We start from the raw sequence: 13,531 nt of genomic DNA on the forward strand, positions 1-13,531 counted from the left end.
CTTGCAAATTTAAATTGAACACTTTTGGTGAAATGGCTTCTTAGTAATGGTATTCCATGAAATCGTTTTTCCATGAAATCACATACAACCAGTTTGTTAGCCACCAACCTCTCACTCCAAATATAGACTTCTCCTGCAGTTTGCGATGTACTCCAGACTTTGAAAGCAACTCAAACAATCCTTTCTAATTTGAAAATCAGTCAGGAAAGAAATGCCAAACACACAAACTGACACAGAAGGTCAGTGTCTTGAAGGCCGAGGGTCTGACCATGGGTAGCCAGTGGAGTGACTGAAAAGTGGATGTGACGCTGTGTATTAGGCGAATTTGCAGAAGATATTTTGTTGGCTCATTTGGATTGTTTCCAGCTTTCAGAATACTAAGAGTGCTTATACTTGGAATAGTTAATTAGTGTGGTCTAGGCAAGTCATAACAAGGGTGATGGGTGCATGACTATTCAAGGGCAAACATGTATGAGGGAAGAGAGGAAAGTGTTTACATTGTGCAGAAAGCACATTGTGTGACTTTGTTCTCTAGGGAGACTAGGGAAATGTTTGAGGCAGTCAATATTGCAGGAGGTTGCACTTGGATGGTTGTTTGCTAGTAATTCTAGAGGCAGAGTTTAGGAAGCTGGCTCTTTATATGATATATCGAAATGAGATATGTAGTGTAAAGAGTCCAGGGATTCCCACATGAGTGGACATGGGCTTGCTAGGGCGATCCGACATCTGGAACTACACACAATTGTCAATTACCGAGAGATACGACTCAGAAAGGAGATCCACACCAATTTATGAAAAATAGGAAGTATGTTAATATATGTTTAGGCATCAGAAGAAAATCGTTCAGGTAAGTACGTTTTTAATTATGAATTGTTTTCAGTTAAAGAAAATCAACACTGTGCCATTTCAGGAGGCTGCAATGTTATCCTATAGGAGGGAAAGTCAATGTGGCATTCAGGTATAGTACACTGACTTGTGGGACCCTTCTCCAGGAGTTAAGGTGAGTTGTGGGCAAGGTCCAAAGCAGCACCAGCAGTACACCACCAGCGGCACTAGTGAGGCATGGTGCAGAGGTGCAAAACAATGTCAGGTGCAGTGGCGGCCGGCAAGGCTCACACGTGGTGAGCCAGCGGGCGAGGGGATCGCGGGCAGCAATGTAAAAAAAAAAAAAAAAAACACTAACCTTGTCACCGGGTCCTACGTGTCTGCTTCTGGTTTCCTGCGTCCAACTCCAGGAACAGGAAGCACAGCCAGGCTGCTCTGACCAATCACAACGCTGCAAAGTAACATTGTGATCGGGCTTGGTGCCGTGACATGGCGCTCAGCCAGGGGCCGGTGGGGGGGACATGTTCTCCATTCAGTCTGTAATGCAGCTTGCATGGAGAACAGGGAAAGTGAGCATGACTGTTTTGGAGAGCCTGTGAGGGCTGCAAACAGTTATTGCACACTTAGGAGGGTTATATCACTCCTCCCCTGCTCTGCAGCCCCATCCCCTCACGCAAAGCTGCCGCAGTAGGAGAACACAATAAAATGTAATACCATTACATTATTATCATTTTATTTTTTCCTTTCTTTTACTGCTGTAGAGTAGATGGGCAACACTCCTCTGCCTTAGCAGAGGAGCCGCCACTGGTCGGGTGCCCAATGTTATGCTGTGGAGAACGGTCATGATAGAAAGAGGCTGCTTGCTTTGACTGGGGGGCTAGTCGGCTGAACTAACAGGTGTGATAAGGCCTCATGATGCTCTGGACATAGGGACAGCTTTGGTCCTCTTCTCCACTGCCCAGGGACGACAGGTGCAGAGGTGTCTTTAGGCATCGGGTTTCCTTACCAGGGGCAGTTGCGGTAGAGGGGGCTTGCTTGCAGAGGCTGCAGGCAATGTTGGAGGGCCCATGAGTGGTGTAACCATGATGGACTCAGGCTCTGGAGAGCCTGGGGACCCCGATAGCACAGTTCTTCAACTGAGGCTTGGAGCGGCAGGTGCAGTGGTGGCTTCAGGCATCGGGTTTTGGCAGTTATGGAGTCCTCAGAGTCCTTGTTTTGGAGTTTCTGCAGAATGCAGGGAACAGTTCCGATGTTTCACTGGAGGTCTTGGTTCTTTATTTAAGGCAGTCAGCCCTTGATGTTTTGGAGGCACAGCAGCTACAGGACGAGATGTCTTTGGCACAGTTTCAATGAGGAACAGCAGACAGGCCGGCAGGGCTGGAACCAAATCAGTTGATCACTTCAGTCTTCTGCTTTTGCTGCTCTTCAGAGTTCTTCTTCTTCGTAGATCATCAAGATCTGCTCTATTAGTGCCAGAGGCTCCCTTAAATACTGAATTTAAGGGTGCTAAGGAAGTGTAAGGTAGTAGCAAATGGGCTACTTACCCTTGAGGTCACTACGACCTCTATATGACCACTTCCTGATGGAATGGGGCTAATCCTGTCCCAGAATTCCTAAGTATGTCATCTCAAAGATGGCTACTTCTGAAAAATCGAGTGCACCTCAGTTTAGCCCACCTTAAGGGTGGTACTAGCCTGCGACTGTTGAGACGATTCTCAACACCTGTGAGTGGTCATCACCAACCCCAATCTCGTTCATAATGGTGTGTGCTACCCTGGCTCTGACAGATAACTTCTTTGAGTTCCAAAAACAACTGCTCCATCAGAGCCAGGGTACATCTATGGGGAGCACATTTGCTCCTAGCCTAGCCTGTATCTGCATGGCAGCATGTGAACAAGAACACATCTTAAACACTGCCAATCCATACCACAGAAACTTGAGACAGTGGAAACGCTTTAATGACGATATTCTGATTTTCTGGCATGGCACTAGAGCTGACGGTGAACAATTCGCGGGGTGGAATAATGGGCTTAATGAATATCTTAAGTTCACTCACACGATCGCAGACACATTCGTTCCATTTTTAGATGTGAAGATCACCCGCACAACAGGAGGTCTAACAACATCATTGTACCACAAAACAACCGACCGAAACAGCCTACTTCTATACTCCAGCCACCATCCCAAAGCGCTGCAAGATAACCTCCCTTTCGGTCAATTCTTAAGAATCAGACGCAATTGTACCACACACGCTGACTATAAGACAGAGGCCACTTCCTTGGCATCTAACCTCATGTCTAGGGGTTACCCTGAGAGACAAATCAGTAACTCATTGAAAAGGGCCAGGAACAACCCAATGGATGCACTACTGGATCCCCGTTCTAAACGACTGACTGATATTCTCACATGTGTGACGATCGTTTACACCAGACTCCACAAGAATCAAGAAAATAATTCTTAAACACTGGCATATCTTGAACTCAGGGTATTTAAACCTTCTGAAACCCAGATTTGCGTACAAAAAGACTCGCAATCTCAAAGACTCATTGGTGCATACCAGACCTAGAAAACCTAATATTGATACTCAAAGGACCTGATGGGACATACCAGCGGTGACTGGGCACTATCCCTGCGGTTCATGCGTTGCTTGCCCTATGACCACCGCTACTAAAGAGCTGACACTAGGACCTAACTTTAAATGGACGCAAAAGATACACACTAACTGTAACACCAAGCAATGCATCTACATGCTCACATGTTCCTATGGCATGCGGTACATAGGCATGACTATGCAACCCATTAAGACAAGGATTGCTGAGCACCGGAGCAACATCCGTTGCCAGAGGGTCACGACTAAATTCTATACCCTCTACAAAGAAACACAACACACCCCTGATAACCTGTGTTGGACTATATAGAAGCCTTCCCCACCATCAACAAAGCTTCACTGTTCAGAATTGAACAGCGATGGGTGCATAGACTATCAGCACACACTACTGGCCTTAATGATGATATCCCTTGGGGCTCGTTGAAGTGAACACCTAGTAGCCCCGGCACAGTACACCATTGACCATTGATGTTTTCCATGAGGGGACTAAAGCAACAACGAGTACTTTTGACTGACTAGTTCACACTACTGCTTAGTGGTATTTCATTCTATCCAACCACACAGTGATACCATGTTACATGGGGTATCCTCATCATTTGGGTCTCGTTGTACTGAACCCCCGATACTCCTGGCACAGTGCACCATTGACCAGTGATGTTTCAACTATTCATCCACACAGTGATACCATGTAATATGTACTGTTGCCCTATAATTATACTTTCCCCAGGTCTTTGTTAAAATCTTGATCGAAATTGGAGCATAGTCCTGTGAAATAGAACAGATACCTCTGGTCTGACAATTAGATACACACGCTTGTTACAGCAACACATCACAAGATGGCCGCCACTGCAATGCTTCCTGGCGATCCTAATGATACCTTTTCTATGTCTTGGGTCGAGCCTAACACGTGACCCAGCACATGACCCATCACATGACCTTGAGGCACCCATACATTCCGACCCACCGCCAATGCACCTTTACCATCCCGGTGTCAGCGGCAGGGTAGGTCCCCAATACAAGCGTCTACTATGCTGGTGAGTACCCGTTCTTTGTTTCCGCCGGTAAGAAGGTGAATGTCCGTAGCTATGGGCTCCTTCTGGCTACCGACTGTGAAGCCCATCCGGAGTGCGGCTGACATGTGGACGCGACACTGGGCCAGGTCCGGGCTGCTGATAGGAGGCGCTCCAGCTTGCTGGAAGCATGCCGGTCTGTGGCTCTATCCCGGGGTGGCCCGTGCTTCGCATGACCTGCCGCATAGGGCCAGTTCCTCAATGGAGTTTAGCCACCACATGGATTTACCCTAACTTTGGACGTCATCATTAACAATGACATTATTTTGAACTCCTTTTTATAATTTCTTTCGATACTGGTTGACCTTCAAGACTAACATGGAGCCCCCCTTCCCCTCTAGGACTCAATTGGCGTCCAATACCGCCGACTACTTCAGCAAGCTATTTTTTGCGGGCAGTTTAGGTGAGTCCTGTGATGTCCTGTTACTCATTTCCTTAATTCTATCAAAGTTACAACTTTTTTTGTGATCATAATGGATCTTTTACTATTTATTTTTTATCTTTATACCACGCACAGCTATCTGATATGCACACAAGCATTTCAGTGGAGGCCTTTGATTTGTCTAGATAATGGTCTACGCTATTTTAACATGCTGTATATTATTTGGACACCATATCTGCATGGCACACCATGGCCTTAGGCCTGATTGAGCATACTTGGACAGTGACTGGTTCACTGGTTGATAACGATTTATTCACTCAAAGGCTCATGTGTTTTTTACATGTTTCCCCCACCTATTTTTCATCCATATCCTAGGTTTACTATGACCATAGAGGGTATTTAGTTTTCACTTACCTTGGTGTAGATAGATTTTCACTGATCCTGAAGAAGTGTCCTAATCGATCTGACTATTGAGACACGAAACATGCTGATCACCCGAGAGCAGGGTACATACCATTAGACACTTAAATACTAGTTCTATGCCCCTCTCCACCTTTTAATTAGGCAGTGTACCTCTGGAATAAAAGTTTGGTTAGGACTAACTGACCTATTTTAATTCATGTACTTCCCTTACATCTACACATACTAGGCCCCTCACCCCCACTGCACCCACCGGCAGGAACAAAAGATCCCCGTCAAAGAGCCCAGGTTTCGGGTGCCCGTCAGGTATAGCAGCGCCGACCTGGCGAGGTGCAGGTTCAAATGATGAAGCATGACACCTAGCTTGCTAGGTGTGTAAGAGCCCTAGTTCCTACAAGGAGAATTCCCTCTCCTTACCGCACACCCTAGCAGCCTGCCTGTGACCGCACTACTCTTTCATGCTCTTGATCTCCTAATACACTAACACAGAGGTACTTCGTACTCTTTTTGCAACATAGCCATTTTGGGGCATGTGTGCTGGACCTCCATAAATAAGCCCCCCGTCCCTCTGTTTTGCTCAACATAACTATCCTGGGGGTGGCATGCTTACCTGACTAGCTAATTGTCCCACCTGTCCTAGTGCCAAGGGGTCTCTTCACAAAGCGGGTCAGCTTCCTCTCCTGTGAGGGAATCCAAATTTGCATTTCAAAGGCAGCAGCTCTTTGAAGCTTGCTGGCCTAGAAAGGCTAATCAGCAGGGCATTCTGTGGGAGGGGGTGTAATCACCCTTTCCCAGCTAGGATTTGTTTCTGAACTCCTGAGAGCAAAAACTCCCACCCTTGGGGGTCAGACACTCATCTCTAGTGGCAGCCTTGCAGAAACTAGTCAGCCACCACACCAGGGCCTGGTAGGTTTTCGGCAGTCACCTCTTAGGTGCCATGTGGGTGCATGCATTGGTAAATCCATCAGTAGAATCAGTGTGTGAAGCCACCCTGTAGCCAGGGAACTCATTTTCACCAGTTTCCAACACATGTTTGCACATGTTGTAAAATGGTTTCCTTGGTAATCTGTACTGGCAATAGGGCTGACCAGCACAGGGGCATATCAGTTCAAGCAGGTATGCCCTCCCATGTAATATTCAGCAGTTTGCCTTATTTATTTATCTCATCTATAATACGCACTATCACCTAGCAGGCATCCTGACGCTGACATTAGTGAGTGCAAGGTTAGGAAACAACACACACGGGAACTGACAACAGGGCTGTTAGGCCTGTTGCAGGGGTGACCTACAAATATTACCTGCAGTGGCAGAGGACATGGCACACAGGGATGTGTGACATGTCGTGTTTTCACTATTGTCTGCACCAAGACACATAGCCTGCAATGGCAGCCTTGCATGTGCTTGGTGAGGTGTCCCTTAAGATGGCACAATTCGTGCTGCAGCCCTTAGGGACCCTCTTTAGGACCTCAGGTCCTAGGTACCAGGCGGACCACTTACTAGCGACTTACAAGAGTGCTAAAGTGTTTGCCAATTGGGGGAAACAATTGTACATTCTAGGGGAAGAACACTGGTACTGGGGACCTGGTTAGCAGGAACCCAGTACACTTCAGTCAAGGTTGCATCAAATACCAGGCAAAATGTGGGGGGTACTGCAACAAAAATCCAATTTCCTACACAGAAAGTAGGTGTATGTACTCAAGGCCAATTGAGATTTCCATCTTTAGAATGATCTGGGTGTTTCTTGCATATTTACAGAAGAATGAGAGAACAACTTGAAGAGGGCCAGTAATGGGCTGAGAACGGCATTAAAGTGTAGAAACAAAATAATAGTATTTTTAGGCAAATGGTTTCAAGAGTTCAGTTTAAAGATGTTACCTGAATCATTTGGAATCACAGACTGGTTCCATTCTGGTTTGGGGTTTGCAGAGCATTTCACAGTTTGGAGCTCAATGCATCAAATTATTTGCCACTGTGTTTTAACCATTTGAATGATAGTTTGGGATCAGGTATTGAGAGGTGGAACAAAGGTTGGTAGGTATTTTGGACATTTGTTCTACTATGCCTTATGGGTAATTGCAAGTGTCTTCAATTTAATCCTGGCATTCGCTAGGAGGCTATGGAGTACTTTCACATTTTCAACCCTTTGACATTTCAGGCACATCTTGGTGGCAAGTTTAGGGGTCTCTTGAAGATTGTTTGTTTTGGAGGCCAGTATATAATTATCACAATTGTATTTGACTTTCAAGACTAGACATCTTGATAGTTTCATCCAAATGGCACTTTTTAGGAGAAGGACATGAGGGAGATTTTGTTTTGGAGACTGGAAAGTCGCAAACTGAATCCCTTAATAACTGTATTGATTGGGGAGAGAATACAAGGACTGATTCATAGCTAATTTCCAAATTTCTGGCTTTCATGGTGTGTGAACCAGTAAGGCTAGCAAACAAATCTATGGATTCATGATCTATGTATTCACTCATGCATGTATACATCCGTTACCTATGCTTGAAAGCTGCCTTGTCTTGTCTTTCAGTTGTGAAGGAGGTGCTGTCATTTCTGCCCATGATCCCCAATCAGCAGATACTGATGGCTGATAACAGCAGCCAACCTCCAAACTGCGTCACCTGTGCTGTGGTGGGCAATGGTGGGATTTTAAACAATTCATATTTGGGCAAAGAAATTGACTTGCATGATTACGTATTCCGGTAAGTATTGGCTCTGCGTGTTTTGGTTTGTTGTTTTAAGAAAGAAGGGAAGGGCAAGTAGTGGGAAGAGTCTTAAATGTGAATTATTCTTTGAGCAGGTGTGACTAATTGTTTATGTTTGGAAACTTGTTACAGTGGCCAACTGTTTAATCATAAGACTAAAGTTTTAATCCTGGTTAGTGTACCACTGGGCATCTCACTGAATAAATGTGCTTATAGCATTTACTGCAAGACCTTATGTAGCCATTAGGTACAATACAATTCTGAGTTTTTAAGCCTGTTTCAAGGAGAATTCAGGAAGTAGAGGGTGAGGCACAGTGTGGTGATGAACCAGGGACCTCCTCAAGGCATTTTACCTCAGTGCCTTATCACAGTGACATAGTAAGCTAGCAAAAGGTTCTTTCTGACTGAAAATGGCATGTAGCCGCCTTTTGAGATCTTTACAAAATGGGGTTGTTCCCCCACCACTTCCAAAATGTCTTTTGCTTATACATGAGCCACACATTCCTCATCCCTGCTATTTCTAAAACCCCCAAACAAGGATCTAAACTGTCAAAAAATTCCTAATTGATCCACACATTTCTAGAAGAAATGCATTTGCTTGTTTATTTATGTCTGATGATTTGTGAGGCGTCTGAAGCCTTTGTATATAATAGACTGTAAATAAACAGTGCAGGAACTTACTAATATTTATTTATTTATAAAGTGTTATATAGCGCAAACTTGACCTAGAGGGTATCAGAGCTTTAGTAGGGTGTAAATGGCAAGAGTTGGGAAGTCAAACATTGAGATCCAAGAGTTTTTGCACTCTTCTCTTCAATAAATAAGATAATAATTTTCACGTTTGATTAAGGCCTTTATTATTGGTCACAATCTGTAATAATTTCCTTTGATGTCATTTGGTTAGAAACTGTCTTGTGCTTAGCTCAAGCTATCTGATGAAAAGTGGGAGGTGTTAAGGCAGCTCTGACTTTTTACTTTACAACATTTTACTGAATACTTAGCAACTTCATCCTTAAGCATGGAGTCATCAGCAAGAAAATACAGAAATCTGTACTTAATGTTATGCTAACGGGTTTATTAAGTGCAACAGCTGCCCCCGCTAAGAGGCATCCCATCGCTATCCAGCAGTGAGGTGACAGAACCTAGAGGGCCCAGGGAGCTACGGAGTGGGGAAGAGAAATGTTTTTAGAGATTTCCTAAATTTGAGGTAGTTAGTGAAACCCCCGAATATGTGCCGGTAAAGAATTCCAGAGGATGGCTGCTCAGTCACCCATGCTCTGGTCACGAGCCGACTGGACTACGGAAATACCCTCTACGCAGGTACTACCGCTAAACTCCAGAAGAAACTCCAACGAATCCAAAACGCCTCAGCCAGGATCATATTAGACATTCCGCGTAACGAACACATCTCTGGCCACCTGAAAGACCTCCACTGGCTACCCGTCAATAAGAGGATCACTTTCCGACTGCTAACCCACGCACACAAATCACTCTACAACATCGGACCAGAATGCCTCAACTCACGACTGTCCTTCTACACCCCCTCCCGCCAACTACGCTCTTCCAGCCAAGCCCTCGCCACTGTACCCCGCATCAACAAGACCACCATGGGAGGCAGATCCTTCTCATACCTGGCAGCTAAAACATGGAACTCACTCCCCACCTACCTTCGCCTTACCCAGAACCACCTAGCATTTAGAAAGCAACTTAAAACGTGGATATTTGACAAGTAATCCTCCTCCCCTCCCTAAGCGCCTTGAGACCCTCTGGGTATGTAGTGCGCTATATAAATTCTCTGACTTGACTTGACTTGACATCCAAAAGGAACGACCACCAGCATGAACCCTCCGAACTCTAGGAACCACCACCAGATGTTGTCCCACAGAACTGAGCTGGCGAGAGGGGACATAAGGTAAAAGCTGGGCAGTCAAGATTTTAGGGGATGCCAGTTTCAGAGTTTTGAAAGCTGTACAAAGAACCTTAAACTTGATGCGCCTACCCACAGGTAGCCAGTGTAAACGGGGAGTGGTGCTTGTCACTGAGCAGACTCAGCGCAGACCAAAGAGGGATCTTACAGCCGCATTCTGGACACTCTGTAGCCTCTGAACTTCAGACTTATTAGCTCCCAAATACAGTAAATTCGCATAGTCCAGTTGTGACATTATCAGGGCCTGGATGATGATCTGCCTAGTAGGGGTGTCAAAGGAGCCCAGAATGGGTTTGATTCCCCTAGCAGTCCGAGGCAGGTACCGCCATTTTTTTTGTCTGAGTCTGAAAATTAAGTGAGGCATCCATCCAGACTCCTAGGTTCTTCACTGCTTGCTTAGGGATAGGGGCAGTGCCTAGACTCTTAGGCCATAAGAGCTCACTCCATAGACCATGGTCTCTGCCCACCAACAACACCTCTGACTTGTTGGCATTCAGCTGGAGACAGTTGGTGGTCATCCACTCGGCGACTGCAGCAACATCGCCCTGAAATTACAGGGCGTCCCGCTTGGAGTCGCACAAGAGAGCCACCACCAACTGTGTGTCATCGGCATAGGAGACCATGGTCAGCCCTCTGCTCTTGGCTACTCCGGCCAGCGGTTGAACATAAACATTGAAAAGCAGAGGGTACCCTTGACTTATGGTGGATGGAGAGCAAGTAGCGGAAAAATTTAAGAAAGGGCTCCTAGATATAGGAGATTGGATGGCTACAAACTGCCTAAAGCTAAACTCGGAAAAAACCGAGGTACTCATTTTTGGTCCACTCTCTCCAGCCTGGCCCACCTGCTGGTGGCCAGAGACCTTCGGTACTCCTCCTACTCCCACCTCGAAGGTTAGGAACCTCGGTGTCATCTTTGATGATGGACTAAATTTCATGAACCACGCCAACAAAACAGTATCTACAGCACATCTGAAATTAAAAATGATCCGAAAAATACGCCCTTTTCTCCCTGAGTCTGCCATCAAGACACTGGTTTCTGCCCTGGTCCTTTCATCTTTGGACTATTGCAATGGGCTATTCCTCAATGCCCAAACCAGAGTAATTGCAAAACTCCAAACAATACAAAATGCGGCAGCTCGCCTTCTTACCGGTAAAACAAAGTTTGAATCCATCTCCAAAAACATAAAAGATCTTCACTGGCTTACTGTGCAAAAAAGAATTCAGTTCAAATCCCTCTGCATTGTATTTAAATCAATCAACAATCAAGGACCACATTTTCTAAGAGACCAATTACAATCTTACAAACCCGCAAGAGCTTTACGATCAGCCACTCTTAGCCAACTGGTCGTCCCTCGCACCAAAACAGTTACCTGGGGTGACCGACGCTTTCTGGTGGCGGCCCCCAGACTCTGGAACACCCTGCCCCTTAACATCAGACAAAGTGTCACACTGCTTCAGTTCCGTAAACTCTTGAAAACCTGGCTGTTCTCTCATTAATCTTTTCTTTCTTCCCTCACATCTGTTTAATTAACTGGTTCACCCCCTCACATTTCCTGAGTTAATATTGGTTTTTAGCGCCAAGACGCCTACGGGTATATGCAGCGCTTTACAAATATTAAAAAATAAATAAAATGGTACGGATGCTGGAGGTGAGGAGAGGAGCATCACCTGGAACATCTTATCCGCAAGGAAAGAGGCCAGCCACTGCAAAGCAGAGCCAGTAACTCCTGCCTCCGAATGGGCGACGCAACAAGATGGCATGAGACACCTTGCCAAACGGGGCACTAAGGTATAGAAGGATTAGTGCCGACGTCTGCCCAGCATCTATAGCTTTCCAAAGATGTTCAGTCACAGCCAAGAGTACTGACTCCGTGCTGTGGTCAGGGCGAAAGCCGCTTTGGGAAGGATCAAACCTGTTATTGGCATTTAAAAATTCCATGAGGAGAGAGTTAACATAGGCCTCCGTGTTCTTTGCGGCCAGGGGTAACAGGGAGATTGGCCAGAAGTTCTCTGGCTTATTAGGGTCTTAGAAAAGTTTTTTAAGCAGCGGTAGCACCCTGGCCTGTTTCCAAGCTATAGGCAAGTCCACTGAACTAAGGGACGTATTGATCACCTGTTCCAGAGGGTGTAGGAAGAATTTTCTGAAATTGGTTGGGCTTCAGGGGATCGACAGGAGAGCCCGACGACTTTGGAACAAAGGGTGAGCAATAGGTTCTGAGGAAGGGGGGGGAAAGCCTATAATATAGCATTAGTGTGATTACAGGGTACCTCAGGGGGACCAGGGAGGATCGTAGGGAAGTATATGAAGATATTTTATACCTTCTTAACAAAGAAGGCAGCCAGCGCTTCACACTGCTGATCAGAAGTGATCAGTGATCCAGCGGCATCCTTTAATAGAATGTTCATCCAAGAATCTGCAACATAGGCTTCATGTCTAAGGTCAGAAGAGAGAATAACACAACCTACCTATCACCTAATCCATGCCAGGTGTCTCCCGGGTCATAATGTATGGAGGTCATTGGAGGTGGGACTAAAAACAGCTGAAGTTGGGATTCTACTGCATCCTAATTTCCAGTAATGTGCTTGTGATTACACCAGTATAGGCATTTGCTGATGTTGTAACTTAGGAAGCCACAGAATGTCCTGAAAGACTCTGCCTGCAATTGTTTGATAATTATCTATCCATTTCTTATGAGCCTTGCCTAGAGTCCATGCTTACAACAGCCTCAAATGTGATGCATAGTAGTGCCTCCTAATATCGGAGTTCTTCTCCAGACCTAAAGGGTATCATGACTCTACTTGAGATCATGGCCCTCTTACCTTCTCATACACATACAGTCACCAAGCTTAATGTGCAAGGTATGTATAATTCCTTAGATATTGATAACAGAAGGGCATAATACTGATTCAAAAACCTAGACAGCGCATTAAGGTTAATTGTTGCCAGTTTATCTAGAAACACCCAGTGCCTTTCATCTAGTTATGTTGCATAGTGTGAGTTGTGTTTAGCTGAAAGGAGTGTGGAAGTAGAGTTGGTCAGATTCAACCCTAGATAGCGTAAAGAAACTTTGGCCTAGCTCAATGGTATCAAGGTTTGCAATACACAAACCTGCAGCCACTCTGAGATAGGGAAGTTAAGGATCTCAGATTCACCCTGGTGAATGTAAAAGTTTGAGATCCGTTCAGACTGTTGCATTGTGCAGTTAGTGCTTGCAATGAGACATCTGGGTCACTCAAGATACAGACTATGTTGTCTGCTAAAATGCTAATTTTATGCTTTAGTCCCTCAAATGCCACACCCTTGATGCCTCTTCTCAGTACAATAGTGGCCATCAAGTTCTTATGCGAATAGTAGGGGAATTAGGGAACACCCTTGTATTATTCCCATCCCCTTTGCAATGTGCTTGGTTTTGTTGCCAGTTACCAATGCACCTGCTTTGGGTGATTTATAATTAGCAAAGATCCAGCTTGTAAATCTAGGACCCAGTGCTATGCTGTAGAACCACCTCTTGAAATCTGCAGCTAACTTTTTCAAACACATTTTAAGCATTTAAAGTCACCAATATGGCTGGAATCCCATTATTCATAACC

General features: G+C 45.4%; 1 protein-coding gene across 1 annotated transcript in view; it reads left to right on the plus strand.

Annotated features, from left to right (window-relative positions):
* Positions 1–13,531, plus strand: part of ST6GALNAC1 (ST6 N-acetylgalactosaminide alpha-2,6-sialyltransferase 1) — a 419,114-nt gene that overhangs the window by 305,638 nt on the left and 99,945 nt on the right. Inside the window, exon 4 of the mRNA XM_086930683.1 lies at positions 7,839–8,010. Within this exon, the coding sequence (XP_086786809.1) occupies positions 7,839–8,010 (172 nt within the window). The remainder of the gene's footprint in view (positions 1–7,838; positions 8,011–13,531) is intronic.

Source organism: Lissotriton vulgaris, chromosome 7 (assembly GCF_964263255.1).
Source record: "Lissotriton vulgaris chromosome 7, aLisVul1.2, whole genome shotgun sequence".
Taxonomy (NCBI): Eukaryota; Metazoa; Chordata; class Amphibia; order Caudata; family Salamandridae; genus Lissotriton; species Lissotriton vulgaris.